Genomic DNA, 24,633 nt, shown 5'->3' on the forward strand with positions numbered 1-24,633 from the left:
AACTATGTGCGTGCATACCCATGTGTGCCTTGGTGAAAAGGTTGTTGGTGGTAGCACTGATAGCTCCTATTTAAATTCAAATAGATTTTTGGGTAATTATAGTCAAATGGACAAACCTACAGTGGTATCTAATATTGGATATAGTTCTATGTTTCTGAAAGCTGTATTATCCTACAAAACAAAACAAAACAAAAACAAAACAAAACAAAACAAAACAATGGCAGGCTGTTGGACCTACCCATTTTCTCAAGGGTTCCAAAATAAATCTTGTTTTTGTCAGAGAGCAACTCATAAAACGCAAGGAAATAGAAGCCTCTTCAAAGAAGAAATGAGCATGTTTTGTTTCTAGGTTGGTATATCAGTATGGATTTTTCTTTTTTCTTTTATCAGAGCTATGACAAGCAAGACAGGGACCGGTTGCAGTTCTTACAGACCAGTGTTTCCCAACGGTAGCCATTTTAAGATGTCTGGACTTCAATTCCAAGAATACCCCAGCCAGCTGGCTGGGCTATTCTGGTAATTGAAGTCCAGACATCTTAAAATGGCTACCGTTGGGAAACACACTGTTACAGACCGTATAGCCAGTCGCCATGAATCTGATGGGAAACAGACTGTTGGAGACTTCTGCAAAATACTTTGGAACAGCAGTCACTAGTAACTTTTACAAAACTTGCTCTCAACATAACATAAAGGCACCATTGATATCGTTCTCATTTTTGAAATACTGTAAAAAAATTGCTACATATGGCACATAACACTTTTGTATATACATTATATATTTAATTTATAAAAGTTTTTTTCCCCCTCCTGTGTTTTTCTTTTTAAATCCTAATAGCGTAATTGCTAAAATAAAATAAATTGTTTTAATTTAATCATGGAGTATTTCATTATATAAAATAAAGTTTTACATGTGAATCTATGTGGTTTTTTTTAAAGTGTTTTTTCTCTCTCTCTCTCTCTCTCTCTCTCTCCTCCTTTATACAGCAATGGGATCCTGGTTAGCTATTACACCGGACAATCTTGCTTGATATTCTTCCTGCGTTGAGAAGCGGCTGGCTTGGTTAGTCCTAGTGTCAGTGAGCCTATATGCAGCAGCTGATTCTAAGTCAGCGGTTGTAGGGTTTTGTATGCTCAGAAAAGGTGTGTCTTCACCTATCCTTTCGTCTTCTGTCTCACTCTCTGAGCTACTGTTCTCACAACTCGTGTCAGTGTTCATTTCCAATCGAGTGGAAATGTGGCCATTGGGCTTTGTTCTTTTGGCCCTCCGACTGTTGACTAGTTTCTTTGGAGGCTCTTGTGTAGGTTCATATTCCTGCGTGGTTTCGTATTCCTCGTCCTCTACTATCCTCAGGGGACTCGGTGGTAGGCTGTTGCTCTCATGGACAGGATTGTGGTGGTAAGAAGAATTGAACTGTTGTAAGTGAAGCTCGTATTTTTCCCGCAGCCTGGGTGGGGTCACCAGCAGGAGAGGCCTCTCTTCTTCTATAAATGGACTGACAGCTACAGACGGGACAGACATTGTTAAACTGGAGACTTGTGGAGACATTTCTGAAGCTGGTGATTTTGGAGAACTTGGAGTGTGGAAATCTACAGGAGACATGCGAGCTGGCGTGGTCATGGCAGATACGTACCTAAAGAAGTGCACATAAAAAAAAAAAATAAGCTGAAGAATAAGGATGTGGTAGAACTATGATGGTGGTAAGAAGTATTTATTCTTCCATGACAGTAATAAGCATTTGAATTCAGATGCAACAGCCACACATTCTGTAAGTAGAAATGCAACTTCTACAAATAGCTACAAGCTACTGAAATTTAACTTTAAATTTCTGGGCTAAAATAACATTAAATGATCATTTATTCACTTCTCTTGATTTCCAACATGTAAATCCAACGCCTGAAAAAATGGAATATTGGCAATGCTACTCACTTTAATATATAATTTATTCCAGCCTTGGAGTCTCTTGACATTTATGAAGATATAATGGAGCTTCTGCTACTAGCCATGCAGTCTTTTTTTTTTTTTTTTTTAAAAAAAGAGTGTTTGACTTTCTTTCTTCTTCATTGTCTTTTTAAAAAGATTTCCATCTTATTGCAAGCAACTGCACTGAATGCAACTATCCAAAGTTTAGGATTAAGAAAGATTTTGTGGCCATTTGGGAATAAGACACAGAGCCAAGAAGACTTTGGATGTTCTTCAGCATTTCTTGTTTTGGTCCTGTACAATGTCAACATGCAGAGTTCAAATAGTTTCGTTTTCCCAATTTTCATTCACTTTTTCCAGGTTTTGTAGCTATTAAAAAGCCCAGGATGAAATAAAGATAATAAAAGCTATTCTAGAGAGTTAAATATTTAAACTTTAATGCTCACAGAATTAATGGCCTGGAAGTGCAAATAACTAGAAATTGTGCAATTTTATACTTTAAAAATTGATCCAAAAGCAAATGTAACTATTGTAGAGCAATGGGACTCCATCTTTCAGGCTACTTCTATAATAAAATAGTCAAACAATACCAGTGGTATTGAGGAAAATATGGCTTGCTTGCTTATTTATTTATTTATTATTTATTTATTTCATATTTTTGCACTCTATTTTCTGTGCTATTTTACCTCAACAATTAGGAATCAATGAAAGCACAGGTCAGCTTTGCTTTCCAGAAAGGAAACAAGATGATGCTGTTAGGTGAAGGAATGAGCCAATTCAGTCAAATATTCTCCACAATCCAGATAATTTTATCAGAAATTAGTAGTATGTAAAACTAATATACAGTAAATATGTGAAGACTGTATTGATTCATGGATTTTGGTATTGTCCCAAATAGTAGAGTTTTGTTCACCTTCTCGTCATTATTTTAAAAGGAAGAAATGCTTTTAACGTGCCTATCTGTTCAGTATAGGGCCGTGATGGCGAACCTATGGCACGGGTGCCACAGGTGGCACGCGGAGCCATATTGGTGGGCACGCAAGTGTTGCCCTAGCTCAGCTCCAGCGCGCATGCGTGCACCGGCCAACTGATTTTCAGGCCTTCCGGTCCCACCAGAAGTCGGGAAACTGGCTGTTTCCGCCTTCTGGAAGGCCTCCGGGGGGATGGGGAAGGCTGTTTTTGCCCTCCCCAGGCTCCTAGAAAGCCTCTGGAGGTGGAAAAAACGGGCCTACTGGGCCCACCGTGCCATCGTGTGCCAAAAGCAGGGGGGAAGTGTGGGGGGGTCATGTGCGCATGCACGGAAGGGTGGGGCGCATTGAATTATGGATGTGGGCACCCTCACCCACGACCCCCCCATGACCCCGCTTTTGGCATGCGATGGCAAAAAGGTTAGCCATCACTGGCATAGGGTATGAATAGCCAAATTAAAAAGAACTTATTAAATGGAAAAGAGTGCAACTTCATTTAGCACTGCCTTTTAAACATTCATTTTCAATCCTTGTCTGGTTATATTGTGGTTGCTTCTCCACTCAAACTGTATTTTCCCCCCACACTTCTAATATAAATCACACTCATTGATCACCATATGCTGCAGTGCGGTGAAGATAATTTTGGCCATTTTTTCATGCAAAACTAATGATATGTTCTAGGGTTAACCAGTGGTGACATAAGGCATAGCTTTCCCACCATTACATTGCACAGTGCTATTACATTGGCACAGTGCTATAAATAATGAGGAAACAGCTTTAAAGAAACCTGGATTAACTGTAAAAACAACAAATAAAAAAACCTATCACAAAACACTATGAAAACAGCAAATTATTATATAAATATTAACGTACAAAACCTCTGTTTAGAATTTCTTGATCATAAAATAATATCCCAAAATCAAACTCCCAACCCTGATAAGATTTCAAACTGCAGTTCTCCCTCTGTCAGGATCTGGATATGCCCAAGACAGTATTTCAGATTGGATCCTTCTTAAGATCAGCTCCTGTGGATACCTTTCACTGTGCGGTGAATCACGATAAGAGTCCGGTGTCTCTCGTGCGTGCCGGAGAAAACTGTTGTATTCTCTTGGTCCAGCTATGCCATTGAGGCGACCGCGAGGTCCTGAGGGGCTTGCATGGCGGCTGTTCTCAACTGAGGAGCACACAAGGGCTGAATGACTTTCAGAGATTATGCTTTCGGTCCGACCATTACTCCAACTGACCACGAGCCGTTATGAAAAACAGAAGAGAACATTTTAAAATTCAAGAACAGGAAAGTGAAAAGAAAGAGTCTGACAGGGCCCTCTGTGTATCGGTTGGGCAGTAGTGTTTTACATTCATTATGTTGCTGAAGAATTGAGGTGATCATTCTTCCTCAACTGCTGGGAATATAAAAAGATAAACACTCAATCTTAAACTAACATCATTTTCAAGATTTTACTAGGGGTGGGCTGCAGGGGTTTGGGAGAACCTCTAGCTAAGAATCTGTGCAGTTTGGAGAACCCCCAAATTCCACTCCTGGCTGGCCCTGCCCACCGCACCCCATCCTTCCCAGGAGTCCCCATGTGGCTCGTTTTGGATGCAAGTAAGTGCAGGGCATGTGTAGAGCTTGAGGAGGGCGAAAAACAGGCCTACCGGAAGTTCGGGAAGGCTGGAAATGGGCCTATTTCCGGCCTCCAGAGGGTCTCCGGAGCCTAGGGAGGTCATTTTCGCCCTCCCGAAGCCTCGAGGAAAGCCTCCAGAGCCTGGAGAGAGCAAAAACACCCACTCACCCCGCTGTGGTGCAGGAGGTCGACTAGGCCATGCCCACCATGGCTCAGCAACCAGGCAGAGAACCCCTTGCTAAAATTTTTGAAGCTCACTCCTGGATTTTACTGTTATGACATAATGAACAATGCCAGAGAATAGGACTATTCTATGTCAAGCAAAGCCAAATTATGTACATAAAAGAATAATGATGAGCTCCAAGTAAATTCAGTAACTCATCATGGTCCAAATGTAGTACTAATTCTGTAAGTGCAAATTAATGGTGTGATATGAAGTCCACAGAAACAAAGCAGCAATTGTGATGAAGCGGGCTAATATGTCGATACTAAGACCTGCTTCTTTTCAAAGGAAAAAACAAAACAGGAAGAAGAATCAAAGAAGTAAAGGAAGCTAAATAAAATAAAGCAACTTAGAGCATTTCAGCTACAAAAAAGTCTATCACCTTTAAATTCAAATACTTCTGTTTACTGTTTTTAAAACTTGCTTTGTGGTTTTGGTTAAGAAATATGTTGGCTTTATCGGAGCCTCCTACCTGTGGCTGGGAGTCTGGGTGACAGTTGTAGAATGATGTGTAGTTGAGGTATAGTGACTTGTAGAAAAAGATGCCTCAGTTTCTCTCTCGACAGCATGTTCACTGGATATTATGTTTTTAGATACATATTGCTAAACAAAACAGACACATAACTTTTATTTATAATACAATTAAAAACTACTGGACAATTCTGTACTCCTGCCTTATATCAGGGATGTCCAACAGTGGTAACTTTAAGACTTGTGGACTTCAACTCCCAGAATACCCCAGCCAGCATGGCTAGGTGAGGACTTCTTGCCTGATAGACCAGTCTCACACAAGTCTTAAAGTTGCCATGATTGGACACCCCTGCTTTGTATATACATATGAAAGCATTTCAAAAAAATGAAGTTGTAGTACTTCTCAAATTAGCTGTCAATACTTTAGTCTCATGAGAAGATACTTTCCTAGAATTAATTCAAATTAAAATACAGTGATTCAATGGAAACAGTAGTTTATTAACTGCAGAATTCTTTCACCAAAACAAATCTATTTTAACGGAATTCACGGGTAGGAATAGGACTATTGCTGAGCAGTATGAGTAGTAGATTTCCCTTTTTCCTTGTTTTTGCTCACTGTATTTTTGCAATCTTAATTGTTCATGACATGTTTGGTTCCTGAATTTTAATGACAGGGAGTTAAGCTTGTTCTCTATGAAATGGATTAGGCATAGAATATTTTCCCTGTAATTTTATGAATTAGCCTTTCAAAATATTTAATTTGGCTGTCATCTGATGTCTCTGAAATAATGAAGAGAAATAGTGGACTGCTGGTACCTTGACTTACAACAGTTTGTTTAGTGACTGTTCAAAGATACAATGGCACTGAAAAAAGTGACTTATGACTGGTTTTTCCACTTATGATTGTTGCACCTTCCTCATGGTCATGTGATCAAAATTCAGACACTTGGCAACTGATTCATATTCATGATGATTAGTGTTCTGGGGTCACATTATCGCCTTCTGACAAGCAAAGTCAATGGGGAAGTCAGATGGTCTCAATTCGAGGACTATCTGTATAATAAAAACTCCTGGCAGTAGTGAAGGTTTGATTTTGAAGTGGCTAAATAATAGGTCCAGCTTGTCTACAAACTGGTTCTTTCAGAGAATGATATACTATGGGAAATGTCTACACTTTTTAAATATACAAAAAAAATTATACTGGTATAGATAAAAATCTTGCATCTGATGAAACTGACAGCAAGACCCCTGTTGGTTATTTAGGATTTTCCATGTTCAATAAAACTGATTCAGCTGTAAGGTATATTGCTATCTGGGTACTGTACTTGCCTATGGGAACTTCCCCAACCAATTCTTGTATATTGATCAGGCCGGAGGTGGTATTCCGCAGGTTCTGACCAGTTCTGGAGAACTGGTAGCAGAAATTTTTAGTAGTTCGGAGAACTGGTAAATACCACCTCTGACTGGCCCCACCCCCATCTATTCTCTGCCTCCCGAGTCCCACTGAGGAAATGGGGATTTTGCAGTAATCTTCCCCTGGATTGGGGAGCTGGTTGCCCCCAGTTCGCACCGGTTCTATAGAACAGGTAGTAAAACTGGAGGGAGGCCCCGCCCACTGACCCTGACATCATGAAAACACTTCTGCGCATGCGCAGAAACTTCTGCGCTTGTGTGCGTGGCCCCATTGCAAACTGGTAGTAAAGGTAAGTAGAACCCACCCCTGGTGGGGAGGGAATGGAGATTTTACAATATCCTTCCCCTGCCATGCCCACCAAACCATGCCCACCAAGTCATACTACGCCTACCAAGCCATGCCCATAGAACCGGTAGTAAATTTTTTTGAATCCCACTACTGGATCAGGCCTTAGTCTATTTCAATTCAGAGTGGAAGCTACTTGGTGGTGGTGGTGTGTTTGTGGGGTTGCTGAAGAAGGAGGGAGAAAAAGAAGGCGAGTGAGAGATAAAGAGAGAGGGAAAAAAAGAGACAGAATATGCATACTGTATGCATGTTTCTTCTGAGATGGAAGCTTCTGAGAATATGTCCTTATCGCTTTTGTCCTAGTCAACAGACATTAATCCCATTCAATCTGGCATAGAACAACTTAATCTAAAGGCACAGGCATTTCTTTTTACTTTGTTGAGGAAGATAAAAGAACTACCTAAACTATCATAGATATATTGTGAGCCACCCTCAAATATTCCTTCATAGTGATGGATTTTGCTTTTTCTTGAAATAAATTTGGGTTGTGGGTCCTGAATGCATTTTGAAAGCAGAATAAAATCGTGAGCTCTGCTGAAATGAATGCAAGAGAACCAATGCCAGAAACTGTTCTTTAAATTAAAACAAGCAAAGATCTGAATTATCCGTTTTTCATATTGAATTTTCTCAATCAGGAGAAAAGGGTTCACACATTCACTACACCACTGGGATTCTTCTGACAGTTTTATGCAGTGGTGGGATTCAGCCAGTTCGTAACACTTCGGTAGAACTGGTTGTTAACTTTCTGAGCATTTTGGCTGTTGGAAGAAATCATTAGGGAAGAGAACCGGTTGTTAAATTATTTGAATCCCACCACTGGTTTTATGGGTTCAATTTTGTGAGAAAAGGCTCAGATGTGGCACATACAAACATTATTTTAGATTCAAAACAAATACATACAGCAGACTGTACACCCATGGTCCACACAGAATTCATAGTGTTCATTATAGTTTTAAATTTATATTTATCAGATAGGTAACTGGCAAGGTAACCTTACATGTACATACCCAGAGTAAAAAGAACAACAAAACTATTTTAGAGAAACATATTCATTACCAACCAAAGGAAAACTCTTAAATAACAGATTTCAGCAACAATTTCAGCTTTCTACATTATTTTTTTTTAAAAAAATGGTCCAATTTATAATCTGAAAGTTTAGAGAACTGTCTCATTAGATCTCTCAGTTGAGTGAAATCTGTGCACAGAGAAGCACCACAAAACTTTTTTTTTTTTTTTGCTTAAAAACCATTCTAATTTTAGATGATTTCTCTAGCACATTCATCCTAGCCCACATTTTCCTTTGATATGCTTTCTACAGTGATGTACTCTATCTTGCTACAAGAAAGTTCTGGAGACAATTTCGTCTGGTTTTTACTTATGGGTTGGAACTAGCACTGCTACGATAGTTACAATTTTTTTTGTGGCCACAAATGCTTTATGCAGAAAATTGCTCCTTTAATCTTTGGTATCCCACAAGCATAATGTGAAAATCAATTTATACCTCAACTCAGTGATACCAGCAGTTTGTATACACACATATGTATATACTGTATACATATATACAGATAAATATAGGTATATATGTGCATATTCACATAGCACTTACTAAGTGAGCTTTTTAGTACTTTATTCATAAAGTACTTTTATAGTCCTGGTATTAATTTTTAATATATTTCTGTTTATTGGTAGTTTTTTCAGTTGTATTTTATTATTTGCATTTATAGCATTAGAGTGAGCCATTCTTCTATTTATTGATTTTAGAAATGTTTCTTCCTTTTAATTTGAACCTTGCAACATCTCATGAAATTATACAAAATGCTGTTTAGAGATAATAACAATAAATATATGAATAGTAAATTAAAATAGTTTCTTTTGTGGATAATAATTTATTATTCTTACTATTAGATTTTTATCCAATGTTTTCTACGCATAATTCAAGGTGGGGAACATGCTTAATATAATTGCCTCCTATTTTTCCCACACAAACAATCCCACCAGCATCTAAATATAATTTGACAACTGTTTTCAGTTAAATCAGCTACTGCCACTGTTTTGACAAACTAGTGTAGGAGATGACCAGGCTGAGCCTTAAAGGAGGGGTCAAATCAGAGGTGGTATTCAGCAGGTTCTGACCAGTTCTGGAGAACTGGTAGAGGAAATTTTGAGTAGTTCGGAGAACCAGTAAATAACACCTCTGACTGGCCCCGCCCCCATCTATTCCCTGCCTCCCGAGTCCCAGCTGATCTGGAAGGAAATAGGGATTTTGCAGTAACCTTCCTCTGAAGTGGGGTGGGAATGGAGATTTTACAGTATCCTTCCCCTACCACGCCCACCAAGCCACACCCACAGAACCGGTAGTAAAAAATTTTGAATCTCACCACTGGGTCAAATGCATCATCAGTCTCGAGTCCCTTTGTGCTCACAAGCAATTATAGTCTAGCCCACCTTGACTTCCATTCACTCTTATCTACCACTTATTTGCTTTGATTATTAGTAGTTCCGATTCTTGCAGAGCGTGTTACAAATAATAAATCTGTATTCATTTGAACCTCCTTGCTTCCTGGTTTCTTGCGCCTTACAACTAGTGGGAGAATAAGAGCTTTGGAAAGCAGTACTATTTTTAAATAAATTGTTAAAAGGGCTAAATGTCACTCAAATACTGATGAAGAACTGATTACCAACAAAGCTTGTGTGAAACTTACATTCACCAGCTGGACATTCTCTGGCGGCGGGTGAGGATGGTGAGGCCCGTTTGCCATGTTGACCCTGTGATTGCGTTCTGATCGAAGGCCTTGCCTGAGACGGTCATGTAACTTTTTCCGCTGCTTCCTGAATTTGAAATACCGAGATACTTTAATATTCAAATATTTGACTGAATAAAATAGCTCTATAAGCTTTATCGTCCATAGCACATTCCCATTACAGAACTGAATTTTATCATTTGAAGGTTCAGAAATACCAGGAGCTGATGGACACACAGTGTTAAACTTTGCGAACGTTACGAGAAGATTTATTCACAAATAAAGTTTCTGATATAGTATCTGGCATCCTGAAGCTATACCAATCTTATCCAGTAGCCAATTACATCTCAGTATCATATAAAGATGCTACAGAAAGCAGATTGTACTCCAGTGGTTTATAATACATGTAACCAAAGGCAGGTTATTAGATCCAGAGGAGTAGAATTTTCTAGGAAAGTAGCTTTGTTGCCCTTTCCTGTATTTTCTGGCAAAAACAGCACACTGGAAACCTTATTCCCTGTGGCTAGGTCTTTGTAATATATCCGGAACAGGGACCCTTTGGAAGACCTCATTTTGAACTCCCCAGCTAATTTGCTGCCTGCCAGCAACCAATAATGTACAGCTGTGGGCTGTGTGTTGGTTTTTCTATAGCTTATTTGCTAGGCAGTTTACTTTTGTCGGTAAAGGTACAGGGAAAAAAAAAAGTAAGTTCTTCTAAAATAAAAAATATTGGAAATAAAATGGTTCTACCCCGCATGGATTCAAGAAATGATCTTGATTCTGAATGAATCAAGCAATTACTAGCTAGACTTTTTCAACTAATTTATTAAAAATGCTGAATCACTCACTGACCTTTCCTGCCCCTTGGATGAGAGAATGTTACATTAGCTGCGCATTCAACTGGGCTAAAGATGTGCTTGAAGTTAGTCCAAACATACAACAGCATCCACTCCATATATTGATTTTTCCTTCAGTAGAGGGGGAGGAGAAAACCCCTTTCCTCTGATCTGCCCAAGACTGGAAATAAGGCCTCCCCAGCCACCTAAATGAAGTTGCTTCCATTATCTCCATATATGGAAAGCAAAATAACACCCCTCTTCTGCAGAAGACTAAAGATAGCAGGTATCTTTCCCTTCAGGGACAAGATTTTGAAGAAAGAAGAGACAGTGTTACCTATTCCCAAAGTCCTGCCCTGATGTCTTTAAGGAGAAAGGAAGTGTATATGAGGGGAAAAAATCCAATTACTGGGCCAGATTCCTGCTTTAAACTGTCAAATAGAGATACTGAACTAGCATGATTTTGGTTTTCTCAAATCAGGGGTCAGCAGCCTTTGTAGACTTAGTATTATTTAATAATTATTATTTTGGCTAAGGTAACATCAGGAAGGTGGTTCTTGTGGGGGGAAGTGGGATGCTTAAAAATAAATAGGAGCTTCAACCAAGGTAGTCCTTGACTTACAACAGTTTGTTTAGTGACCATTCAAAGTTACAACGGGACAGAAAAAAAGGAATTATGACCATTTTTCATACTTATGACCATTGCAGAACCCACATGGTCACATGATCAAAATTCAGACGTTTGGCAACCAATTCATATTTATGACAGTTGCAGTATCTCAGGGTCATGTGGTCCCATTTTGCAACCTTCCGACAAGCAAAGTCAATGGAGAATCCAGATTCACTTAACAATGGTGTCACTAACTTGACAACTGCAGTGGTTCACTTAATAACTGTGGCAAGAAAGGTTGTAAAATGGAGGCAAAACTCACTTAACAAATGTCTCACTTAGCAACAGAAATTTGGGGGGGTCAATTGTGGCCATATGTCAAGGACCCTGAGTCCTGTAGGACTCTGTGTAATACAACCAAGACTTAAATGCACTATGGTTCCATGAATTGAATATGAAGATTTCTTTAAAATTGGATGTGATGGTTCCTCATCAGAGCTAAAGAAGCTAAAGGTCGGGGACTAAAGGGTCAAAATTCAGGTTAGCTCATAACTTCCTATTATGTCTAAGCTAAGCATGTGCACTTTCTATAAGTGAGAAGATATTACGGTTGAAAAATGTATGTTATTGTTTACATAACAGTTGCTATTGTTATGCCGACTTCTAAAATGATTTAAAAGTATTGCTTTGGCTCTTGCACATCCATAACACCTCTCTGCATTTCAATAAGGGACTCTAAGAGGAAAATTCCAATGAAAGATAAACAGGCTCAATATCCACACCTATAATTCATTCAATTAATTGTGGTTAAGATATCACCTTGATTAATACTTTCACTGAGTCCACAACTGCTGAAAGTAATATCAACAGGGAAAGGAAAACATACATAGAAAACTTTGGACGTCTTATCAAATTTAATAAAAGTTTTGACTTTTCTCCATTCAGAAGACGGATAGATGAAAAAATGGGAAGGGCACCTTGAAGGTTGGGTATGTCTTTTATTTCTTTAAATGCCATAAAAGTAAATATTTTTGCCTGTAAAAAATGTATCACCAATATACTTAGCAATACACAGATCTGAGTCTGAAACATTTTTGTCTGAAGAGCTCACTCTGATGCCATGCTTTAATTTGGAAAGATAAACATAATCATAATGATTGTGAAGGAAAGCTTTAAAACATTTCCTGAAAGTTGTAAAAAGTCAATATTAGGTTATATTTACATAATAAACCATAATATCAACAACATCAGTTGTTGCCAATTGATTGGAAGGGGCTAGAAGTTTGGAGGTTCCAAATTTCATTTATCAGGCACCTTTTGACATTCATGATTAGTGTGATTCACCACATCTCACACACTGCTAAAGATAAAGACAGTCTTGGATTTAAGCCCAGCTCAGTCATTGTGTGTAATATCATGTGGTACAACAAGTTTAAAGGTGGAAGCCTTTCAAAGCAAATGGGATGTTTTTGCAATGATCTCAATGGATCATGAATTAGATTAGATTCTAAGGGATCACTTCCTATGAAAAGCTGTGACAAATTACATACTACATTCCAGCTATGCTTACAAACTTACAGAGAAATTTTTTAAAGTTTATTAAGCCATCTAATTGTGTATCAAGATGCAAGTATTTTTTTTAGTTCGTTTTGTTTTGTGAGGACGTCATTACAAAATTATAGAAAAAAGGAAAAGGGGTGTTTACTTGGTTTTGCAGTATGCCACAACACACATGATGCCAACAACAAGCAGAGCAATGCAGATGCCAGTTATGGTCAACACCCTTTTCTGGTAGAGTTCCTCAGCTTCTAGAAAATGAGAAAATATAGATGGTTATAACATGTACACCGGATGAAAAAACAAGAGACCACTAAATACAGCTTATAGTCTATCAACTTATAGCTACAGTGAAAGTATGACAAACTTTATGCTCAAAAATTATAAACTATATTCAGTATCTGATGTGAGAAGCTTAAAATAAAGACAATTTAAATTTAAATTAAAGTTTAAATTAAATTAATTAAATCAAATCAAATCACAATTCAATGTTTTGTTTAACATAATTTAAATTTTATGAAGCTGTCTAATGAAATAAAAACAAGGCACTGATAGAATAAGTCATTTTGTTTAAAAATGGGGTTTTCTTGCAAAGAAAGCTGGGATAAAGATTGGATCTCCCTCCTCCCAATTTTCTCTTCACAGTCTCTTGTGGCAATTTAAAATATCCAGGTATTTTTTCAATATTATTTTGGTCTACACCACAGGTGTCAAATTCGCGGCATCGCATTGCGTATCACAATGTTTTTCCTTCGCGGAGCTGGGATGGGCATGTCCTGTGTGTGATGTATCCGGCCTGCGGGCTGCCAGTTTGACACCCCTGGTCTACACCAATCTTTACATGAGGAATGTTACATTCTACTTTGAATTTTACTATGCCATGTGAGAAAATTGCAAAATTCACCAGGAACTGACAGTAACATTTAAGTTTATCCACCCTTCCAATAGGCAATATGCATTGTACCATAGACATTATATGGTTGATTGAATAGTAAAGAAAAGATGATGATATTTGAGTGAAAAAAATCTGTTCTACTGCAGTGATCTCAGTCTAGGATACTATAATCAATATGAACTAATTCTTAGGGCAAAACAATGTTTTGCCTGGAGAGATAATCACATTCCACTTAGCAAAACATAGCTTATATGCTAAACAAAGGAAATGATACATTTAGGACACTGATACCAATGGTGCACAGGATTAAACACCAGAATGAGCCAGAACTTTGTATTTTTTCTTTTTTTTTTATCTTATTTGGTTGCTAAAATTTATCTAGCTTTTAATTTAAAATTGTGCAATCATATAGTTGCCAACCTCAAAGTAACCATCGTGTGAGCAACCAACAAGAATTTGCATTCATAATGGGAATGTTTTTAGGAATATGACTATTCAGGATTAAAGAAAGGGGACTGGAAAAATCAGTACTCTTGGAAACAAGTTTGTCATCAATGGAACAGGATTTGAAAATCTGTTACTTTTCTGCTTTGCGATAGTTTGTATTTGGCAATTTCCTGGTCTGGTGATCTTTGTATGTTTGCAGATAAGACATCTGTTAGGGCTTGCTTTGCCTTAGCCTGTTGTTTCAGATTGATTTTTGGCAATAAGCACTGTCAGGTCCCAAATTCCTGACTTCTGTGGTCACTGTTGTTCTAAGGATCCAAATATTTTCTTAGACACTGACCCAATATATAGTTTGACTATGTCATATTGGCCAAGATCCAATAACTGGTCGTGTCTGCTGATATGCAGGGCCATTTATTGATATGTAACCATTTTTGAGGGGGGGGGGGGAAACATGCTGTCTGGATTTTTTTAAAATGGGAGATAAGATTTGATCAAATGCTTATTGCATAATTTTCAAATGCTATTTTCAGCACACTACTTTCATATGGCAAAATGATCAAATTAAGGGGAGGCTATACTCCTCTAGCTGAGAGTAAATCCTAGTGAGCTTGGTAAGGTTTCCCTCTGAGTAAACATACATGAGCTCAGACTCATGCGAATGGAGGAATGTGAGTATGTTAACAGCTTTTGAGTTTTCAGATCATAACAGATTACAGGATAAAATATTTAATTGCAATCGATGGCCCCTTCATGTTTAGCTCCCCTTTGTGGAATCAATTATCCCCTGAAGAACATTTAGCTAAATCTCCTGAGGTTCAAAGGCACTTCTTTTTTTAGAACATTAATGAAATTGAAAGTACCTTTCTTTTTTATTTCAATATCTAATACTAGTTTTAATGACAATAGTGCCGGGATTTGAGAATATTTGAAAAAAATTCTATATTATGGTTTTGTTCTTACACTACTCTTAGGTATAAGGAATAGGCTACCCAGACACTAATTTTTCAGGTTCTTACCATGAATTATGAATTTGTGTATAAATATATACATTGGAGAAAGCAAAGGTTATTTATTATCTCTTTTAGGTTCTTGTTAAGAGCTATTAGTTATCCTCTCAAATCCCTTACATTCAATGGGATTTACACAAAGGAAACAGATTTTTAGAAACATAGTATATTTCCTCAAAATATTTGAGGAATATTCGAATATTTTGAGGAAATATACTATGAAATTCCAAATAAACCAGAACTAAAATTTAAAAACTATCTTTCAAACCTTAATACCTATGATACAATGCATATTATTGCTTCCTGCAAGCCAACCCCAATACAAACATTGATTAACAAGTTTCTCAACATATTTATACAGAAATCAACAATACTGATTATGAACATAAGGAAGGAAGGATCAGTTTTGTGAGAAAATAAAACTAGAATGCTCAAATGATTATACAAACAAAAATCCAAGAACAAGAAGTAGAAGTACTGAAACAAACACAAATATGGGAAGAGGGAGAGGAGAGAAAGAAGAAGGGAAGGAACAGATGAAGGAAGAGGAGGAAGCTAAAGGGAAATATAAGGTTAGAAGTTGAAAAGTCAACTATAGGCCTGGCACAGCATGCTTGATAACTGGAAGGAAGAATAAGAAAAATGCTTGAAAGTAAGAACTGAAGCGGAATTTAAAGGGATTTTACATACAGCATAACTCCTAACCTATGCTCTCCAGAAAGCACTGATTGATTAGCCAAATAGTGGAGTCTTATTACTATATAATCAGAGATAGCAAAAGCCATGCTAAACACAACCCAGTACATAGGGAATAATGCAGTTCTTAAAGGGTTAACAGAATTCTCTTTATAGCATCAGTCATTAATTGGTTAAAGTTGTGTGACTGCTTCCCTCCTGCCCACTGCCTAGGATGGGTGCACAAGTTGTGTGTTTTATATTAACTATAATAATAATATGAGTTTTTTTCAGTGCTATAACATGATGGAGATGATGCATTGTGCCTTTCTAGTGACATTTTTATGGATGTTTAGTGCAATGCAAAAACAGGGTGAGCCTTATTCAGTGTTGTCTCATTTTTTTTCAGTCTCCTCATCGCTAATAGTCCTGCTCATCCTCTCTTGAGTTGTGTGATCTTGTTTGGAACTTTAATAATATGCATTTTTTGCAAAATCTCTTGTCAAGCCCATCCTCTTTTGCAGACTTTATGTCTCCTTCCCAATGGCTGCATTTATGCAGATGCTACGGGATATGAGGAATATATTCACATTACTAAACCAACATTCTCTTTTCTCAATCCACTTGGCTTCTATAGTAGGCCACATGCAGCATGATGCTGGTATGGATATATATTTTAATATAGCTCTGCACCAGGGTGGGATTCAGCCAGTTCGTACTAGTTTGGGTAAACCAGTTGTTAAATTACTCCCACCTCCCCTGCTAACAAAGTGGATCCTGGGCTCTGCCTGCATTGCAATGGAGAAACAGGCAATGGAACAACCAGCGTGAGGGAAGGAGAAGGCCGCTTTCCCCCTTTCTTTCCCCTGCTCCTCCTCCTTCCCTCGTGCCGGCCGCTCCATTTCCCATTTCTCAATTGCAGCAAAGCATCCAGGATCCACTTTGATAGCCGGGGAGGGTGGTTTAACAAGTGATTCACCCAGGGTCAGGTTGGCCATCGCGGGAGGCTTACTCCGCATGTGCAGTGGAGCTGGAGGACGGGGATGAGCCACGCCTCCCACGACAGTCAACCTGACCCTAGGCGAACTGGTTGTTCAATTATTTGAATCCCACCACTGCTCTGCACCATGAGATTTATAGCCAATAATATGACATCGGGGGAAAGTCCTGACACATAGTGAGGTTCTATAATTGGCAATGTAGAATAATTATGAAATAATTATGAGTAATTATGAAAAAATATGTCAGTATGATTGTGTTAGCTATAGGCTACATTTTCCATTCCTTTTTTTATGAATGAGGCCATACAAGGGCTTAATATAATGTTGCCAGGCATGTAATGTGACATCAATACGTATATTATCCTGGCTGGGCATCATAGCAAAGTCCTAAACAGCAGTGAAACAAAAGCATCCAGAGCTGAACAAAATATAAAAGGAAGAACACCACTATTTTGCCAATGGATGTCCACTCACTCATACTTGCACATCTGAAGCATCACAATGGGCATGTAAGCTTATGTTTAGAAATACAAGATGTCAGTACCCACCACCACTTTAAAATCATTTCTAGCCTAAACAGTTTAGATGTTAAAATTTAAGACCTGAATAAGGTCTAATTTAGAGTTTGAAGCAGCATTCAATTGAATAAAAATAGGAGATGAAGGCAATAGGTCAAAAGTGGTCATGTGGTAAGAACAGACCTTTCCATATCATCTCTTTAACCTCAAAATATATTTCTGGTCTGAATAATAAGGAAAGGACTGTAGCTCTGAAATAATTAATTACAGGTTCAGTCCCCATTTCTCTTCACTTAGAACTGAAAAAAACAAATCCTAATCCTGAAGGCCCATAGCTTGGTCTTCACATTTTATAGTGCCCCACTTTCTCTGTATTCCACCTTCTTTTCTCTTCTGCCCATTGTATAGATATACCTTAAGACCACAATTGACCCAACATTTGCATTGCCAAGCAAGGCATTTTTAAAGTAAGTTTTGCCCCATTTTATGACCTTTCTTGCCACAGTTGTTAAGTGAATCACTGCAGTTTTTAAGTTACTATCATGATTGTTAAGTGAATCCCCATTGATTTAGTTCCTCAGAAGGTCGCAAAAGATGGTCTCTCTCACAGCTATACAAACAGACACAAACACACAAGGCGTACGGTTATGAGAGCTGAGTTAAGTGTAAATAGGGAGCAGGCAAAGGCTGTTATAGCTGTATGATCCCTTTTGAAGCACAAGGAAGTTGGTTAGGAATTGAAGGTGAGGAAATGAAAAAAAAAAGTTTTCAATTTTTCAGCAAGCTAAAAGGAATGATTGGTTCATACCCATAAATTCAATCCCAAGATGTTCTGCCAATGCAGAAAGTTGACATAAAAAGAAAGAAAAGGGAAAATAGTTTCAGAAAAGAGCAATACACCTTACTGAAAAAAACAAATTGCACATGGATATTATACCTATTAGGTGTTTGCACACTGAGACAGGACAAATGCCATAAGGTTAATAGTGCAGAGCTCATGTAAGCTTTCACAGGCTCTTTTTAAAAAACTATTTAGAAAAATATTGGCTCTAAACCAAACCACACAATGGTACCTGTATATAATTTAAATAACATGATGACTTCACCAATGTATTTTAACCCTTAAAGATATTACTGAAGTATCTGGGTTTACTATATCATCTATGTCACATTTCAGGTCCAAAATATCCCCATATAAAACATGTTTCTTAGTATAGCTATGATCCATAGCAGGAAACTAATCTTGGAACTTGCTATACATAAAACTACCTTGTTCCTTGTTTTTCAATCTTAGCAACTAAGATGTGTGGACTTTTAACTCCCAAAATTCCCTAGTCAGCATTTTGGGAACTTATAGCTAAGTTTATACATCTTAAAGTATGGTGAGATTGAGAAATACTGCTTTAGTCTGCTGCAGGAAAAATTAAGTTTAGTTTACTCCAAGCTCACGTTAGTGGGGACAAAGTATAAATCTACACCGTTCTGTACCTGAAGTGGTAGTAGCCTCTTCTGTGATTTTAAAACTGATTTAGAACGCTTCTTAGATCATAAATAGCAATGAGAAGAATTACTGAAATTGTTGTATGTTATGAAGCCTCAGGAAAAAAAGTGAGAATCAGTCTGATCAGAGGCAGATTTACAAGTAACTTTGTAAAACCATAAAATGATGTATAAACATTATGAGTTTCAGAATACTATATAATAACAATATTGACTCTTACGAGTGAATTTTTTTCCTTCTTTTTCTAATAGAAGTGGGAGCAAAAAACAATGGCGTTGCAGCAGATAATGACTAAGAAGGGACTGTGTGTAGTTGCAAATGCCTACCTCCCATATAAGAGTTGTGGCTACTGAATTTTCTGGAATTAATTCAGACAGCATAATTTGTTACAATGAAACTATATTGATACTTCAGCTAAAGTATAGAATTATTTGTATCTTTAGTTCATTCAAATAGTTTGATACTATTGTAGACAGACTAATATGGATTGAAAATCTACTTCATTGCAATATTGGGAATGTGCATAATGCATGGATTACGGTTTTTTAAAAAAATAAATGATAATATTAGACTGCTGACTATAAAACTTTCAGTGATTACTTACAGCTTTCCTATGTTATTTAATTCTTGTATCAAACTATAACTGCTGTATTTATTACTCAGGATTTATTGCTAATTCCTTTCTATAGGTGCATATATACTCTATTTGTTTTCACTTCTTATAGGTTAAAATATTCCCAGCAGTGTACAATCAGTTATATTTTAAGGGTTAAATAAAATACATAGGTTTTCCCACATACTTAAGAGCCAGTATTACTTGCCTACATGAACACTACTAACAATACATATTAGTTACAGTTGCATAGAAGTTTCAGTAGAATTAGTGACATGCTCATGCACAAATATTATTGCATATGGTAGTTCACTGGTAAGATAGACAACCCAGATGGATTTCAGATAAATTCACTAATTTCAAACGGCTTATATATGAAATAATTGAATGGCAAGTTGAATTTTTATTCATTCGTTTGCTCATTCATTCATTCTGGTAGCAAAAATCATGCATAAGGAACATGCACTGCTTATTCTAACTCCAGAATAAATGCAAAACATTCCAATTAACATTTGAAATTCATATGTTCTTTTGATTTTGAAAGTCTCAGTCATGCTTGCTAATAAGTTCAGTGCTAAATATATTGCTCCATATACTCACAGTATTATTTAGCTACTATGGTTTTATTTGCTATGTCTGCCCTGAATGTTAAAATTTATAATAGCTTATTTAGATAATTATCACACAGGGACTCAGCCTATAAATAGCAAAGTGATAGCACTTTGCTTGTACTTTGCTGTTAAAACTCTGAGACTATGTTTTCACTGACTCGGGAGTGGTGGGAGCAGCTTTGTAATTTTTCGTTTTGCTTGTTTGTTTAGGCAGTTCTGCCTATGAAGACATGTGTCATACCCGTAAACTCCATTCTGTAGTGTTTTGAAGTTGAGCACCATTATCATCATCAACTATGCATGAAGTTAATGAAGTTACCAAAATTGTAATGAAACAATTTAAAATCCAAAATAATTTGGCTGTAGGACAGAACATAGTGACTTATTCTATTATCTCCTTAGGAACCCCTCATTACCCCCACCCCCGCCTCTAATTTCAAAGGTAGATAAGCCTGAACCAAGTAAAAATTACTTTTAGTAATTTCGCTGACTGACTGTTTTGCAGCAAAGATTTCTATGTTGCCTGAAACTGGTGGACCTCTGCTTGTTGAATGCCAACAAGATAAGGTAAAATTTATCCTCAAAACTAATCTTAATTGGCTGTATATGGAATGCAATTAAAAGGCAGGATGGTGGGTATCACAGTTGATTGTTAAGGAGCAGGCGCCCCAGGTGGCAATTAGAGAGGATGGTGCCACATGAGGTTGGTCATAATAGTGGGCTGCCCCAAATATTCATCACGTGGTTATGAGGGTGCTGCAATGGCTGGAACTTTGAAATTTGGTTATAAATCCATTTTTTCAGCACCATGGTAATTTTGAAGAGGCATTGAGTGAATGGACATAATTTGAGGACTACTTATATGTCTTAGAACTGGAAACCACTGAGAATTAAATTTTGTGATGTTGCAAGAGTTATTGATGGGATTAATATACAAGAAGCAATTTGGCAATTTTCTAAAAAAGTTATTTGTATCAGGAGTAACTACAACTTATAGCATTATTTTGTCTATTTTTTTTGGTATTCATTTTATCTTAGACTACACTATAAAATAAATCCTCATTAGGTATTTTACAGCTACTCACATAATATACAGGCAAACCACTGCATAAATGTAACTTTGAAGTTACTATACTAATTAGCAAAACAAAAACAACCCCCCCCCTTTTTTTGTATATCTGTACTTATATCTGACCATTTGGAACTGTTTCATTTTGGATTATTCTTGTGGGATGCAAATATATATTCACTTAATATATTATTAAGGCTTTAAAAGAGACCTTTGGTATATATATTTATTAGGTAAAAGGGTTATCATGATATGTGAACATATTTAAGGAGTCCAGAATTTTTTAGCGTTCAGATAGAGCTGAAGTCAGGATCGATCTATCTATCTATCTATCTATCTATCTATCTATCTATCTATCTATCTATATATCTATCTATCTACAAATAAAGGGCTCAATTGTTATTCTAGATAAGCAGAGACTTCCTGTTCATATTATGCCTTCACTTATTCTTGGTTCCTGAACATTTTATATAATAGAAAAGAAGTTACAAAATTCTTTCAAATATATTTGGGTAATGAAAATATCAAGAACAAGCTCTCTACTAATTGACTTTTTAACACAAGAAAAATATCAGGCAATATTAATTCAAATACCCCTCCTTGGGAAATCGCTTCTAATTTAGAAGTTGAGTGCTTAGGATGGTTATAAATTATTCATATTTTTTTTCACAGACATGAAAAATGTAACCCATACTGTATGACTGATGCATACTACCTTGCCAATGGAAATTAAACAGGATCATCGTGAAGCAGCTGACATTTTTCACTGCTGTTGAATAAACCATCAAGGACTGTTTTGTAGGGCTCTGCACATTTCAAAAATGATTTGAAAGAAATGCTTTGGGCCATGTGCAAAAACAGGTTCTCTCTGCTACTCAATAAAGCAGGTCATTTTTTTATTATTATTTTTTGTTCAGGCTTCTTCAGGAGTTTAAAGAAGGGATGCCACTGCATTAAATGAACATGACACTCTTAAAGCATTAGTATTCCACTGACAACTTAATCAAAAATATTCGGATATGCATAGAGCTGTAAGAAATCTCTATGGCAAACTCTGCAGTCATAAAGTGTTCACATCGTATAATCTCATGGCCAGTTTTAGATTTGGATTTACTGGTTATGAATTATGGGGAGATAGAGTCTATAACATTTCTATAGGAAATCAGACTACAAAAGATCGTTGTTTTCCAAAATCTCATTGGGTCTGCCCAAGTACTTGGGTAGCTCTAAAATAGCTCTTTAGAACCCTACTAAACATTTGCTATGAGGGCAAAGCAAAATATATTAACATTCAGTTAATCAGAATCAGTTAATCTTGCAATTCAATATATAAATCTGAATTGTGACATGTATGCCATATAAATGGCATTCTCTTATTTATGTTAAGTTGGACATTTTTAAAAAATTAACTAGAACCATTGTCCTTAGTCCACATATTCTCCAGCACTGTTTATTGATTATATTTGATAAAGGAGGGTGTAATCATGTTTTATATCCAATTTCCTCCATGACTACTGCTCAGAAATATCTTATTTGGATTAGATTTGGATAGTTACAGCTTTGTAATGATATTTAGCCTTATGTTCATATTTAGCTCCTTGAACAGCTATTAATTAGAATCAATACCATCCCCTCCTTCATTTTTATTATTCCAATTTTGCTGAAGTCTCGACATTGCTTGGACAATCATTACCATGCAAACAGGCAGAAGCAATCAAGATTAAGGTTCATGGAATCCATTTAGTAACAAAGGAAAATCTGAGGAAAGATGCGACTAGGAGAAAGCAGCACCAAACTGAGCATGCTCCTATTCAGGCAGAGACAGAAAGGAAGTGGACGTACTGTAGAAGCTGGCCATTACGTAGTTTTGACAACGATCACCAGTAAATTCATTTGGGCACCTGAGAGTAAAAACAAAAACAAAAAGAAAGAGAAAACAGAGAAAAAGAAAAAGAGGCAATTATATGCTAAGAGGCTCCTTGAGTGACTGCAGCCAGAACTTTGATGGATTCATCTTCAGAAATTGGGCCTGTTTCTTATTGCCAAGAGGCTGAAAAAGTTTTGAGGAAAAAAAATGGCTTCACAAATACCAATTTAAGGAGGAAGGTGATTAATTTTAGTAAATATAAAAGTACACCACCTGAAATGACAACTTGATATTATTGTCATTAGTCAGTGAACTTGAATGCCATGTTTACACTAGCCAACTTTTTTTTTTAAAATTAAGGCTAAAGCCTCAGAGATTCCAGATAAGAATACTTGCAATGACAACCAGAACAATAAAAAATTGCTGCAATTACCAAAACAATAATAGGTGTTTGGTGCTGTCAAATCTGCACAGAATGGTCAAAGGCAAAAGAAAAAGATCCCATTTTAAACTGAAGAATGAAAACATCAAATGATAGCGATTTTGATTGCTGTAATTTGGGGAAAAAACATTTCATCTTATTTTAAAACATACTTTGTGGACTTTTTGGCAATTTATGGACTTTCATGGGTACAACTTCAGTACATCGTGGTCCAGAGAATCCATCCTGACACCTAAAGGCAAAAATGTGATCCACAATTTAAAAAGAGAAGAACCGAGGGGTAGAAAAAATCCTATTCTGTTTCTATGGCACATGAGACTCCTCTAAAAGACCTTGGAGAAAGAATTTAAAATGAAAATGGATGACAAAAGCATTGCATTTTTATTTAAACAAACTCTTGTGTCACCAAAAAAAAAAAAAACAACCACAAATAACAAAACTAAAACATACAATCAAAGAAAGTAATCCTGATGTCAAATTTTCAGGGGATGTTTCTCTTTCTAGAATGCTGTACCATGAATTCATTGGTGCTTTCAGCATTTATTCTGATGGCAAGATCAATTAAAGATATTATCTTTTTCTCTACTGCCATATCCATTGATATTTTAATAAATATGCAGAAACATGGACTTTTATGTTATAGTTGGACTACAAAACTACCAAAGCAGAGCATAATATTTTCAAATAAAAAATAAATGATGAAATAGTAGAATGCAATATTTATTTATTTGGCTTTCTTTCTCTTTCTTTCTTTCTTTCTTTCTTTCTTTCTTTCTTTCTTTCTTTCTTTCTTTCTTTCTTTCTTTCTTTCTTATTATTTAAATTTATTACTTGGCCAAGCCAAATGGACTCTGGGCAGCATTATGTCAAAACAACAATATAATACTACGAGTTGCAAGAACAGTATAAAATCAGAGGCAAAAATAAATTTATTCTATTATTGGTGTCCAATAGAAAAGCTGATCCTCAATATTATTCAGAATAAAGGAGGCAAACTGGCCAAACAGGACTTCAAGAAGAAACTCCAAAGCTTTAGCTAAAGAAAAGAGATTTGTACCCATGTCTCAGGAAAATTGGTAATAAAAAGTCCTCTGTAAAGATCAAACAGACTCATATTGAAACAAGCAATTCCTCAGAGGATGTAAACTCTTGGAAATTAAGCAACAGGACTTGAATTTAGCTCAGGAGAAAACTGGGAGCCTTCATCATATAGGAGTGCTCTGCTCCCAAAATGCTCTTTTTGATTCTATCAAGGACGCTGCATTAGATGCAT

The 24,633-nt window shown here is 36.7% G+C and overlaps 1 protein-coding gene across 3 annotated transcripts in view; it reads right to left on the bottom strand.

Moving 5' to 3' along the window:
* Positions 1–879: 879 nt before the first annotated feature.
* Positions 880–24,633, bottom strand: part of NRG1 (neuregulin 1) — a 647,655-nt gene continuing 623,901 nt past the window's right edge. For 2 of the 3 annotated variants that reach the window (XM_070935470.1, XM_070935471.1), the window contains 7 exons: positions 22,894–22,952; positions 18,066–18,089; positions 12,860–12,962; positions 9,670–9,796; positions 5,210–5,340; positions 3,925–4,128; positions 880–1,631 (listed from right to left, as the gene is read on the bottom strand). In XM_070935470.1, the coding sequence (XP_070791571.1) occupies positions 977–1,631; positions 3,925–4,128; positions 5,210–5,340; positions 9,670–9,796; positions 12,860–12,962; positions 18,066–18,089; positions 22,894–22,952 (1,303 nt within the window). In that variant the 3' untranslated portion in view covers positions 880–976. Of the gene's footprint in view, positions 1,632–3,924; positions 4,129–5,209; positions 5,341–9,669; positions 9,797–12,859; positions 12,963–18,065; positions 18,090–22,893; positions 22,953–23,512; positions 23,593–24,633 lie in introns of all 3 variants that reach the window. The other variant, XM_070935472.1, reaches the window with a different exon arrangement.

The sequence above is a fragment of the Pituophis catenifer genome, unplaced genomic scaffold, assembly GCF_029215685.1.
Source record: "Pituophis catenifer annectens isolate HBS135680 unplaced genomic scaffold, rPitCat1.0.hap2 SCAF_2, whole genome shotgun sequence".
NCBI classification, from domain to species: Eukaryota; Metazoa; Chordata; class Lepidosauria; order Squamata; family Colubridae; genus Pituophis; species Pituophis catenifer.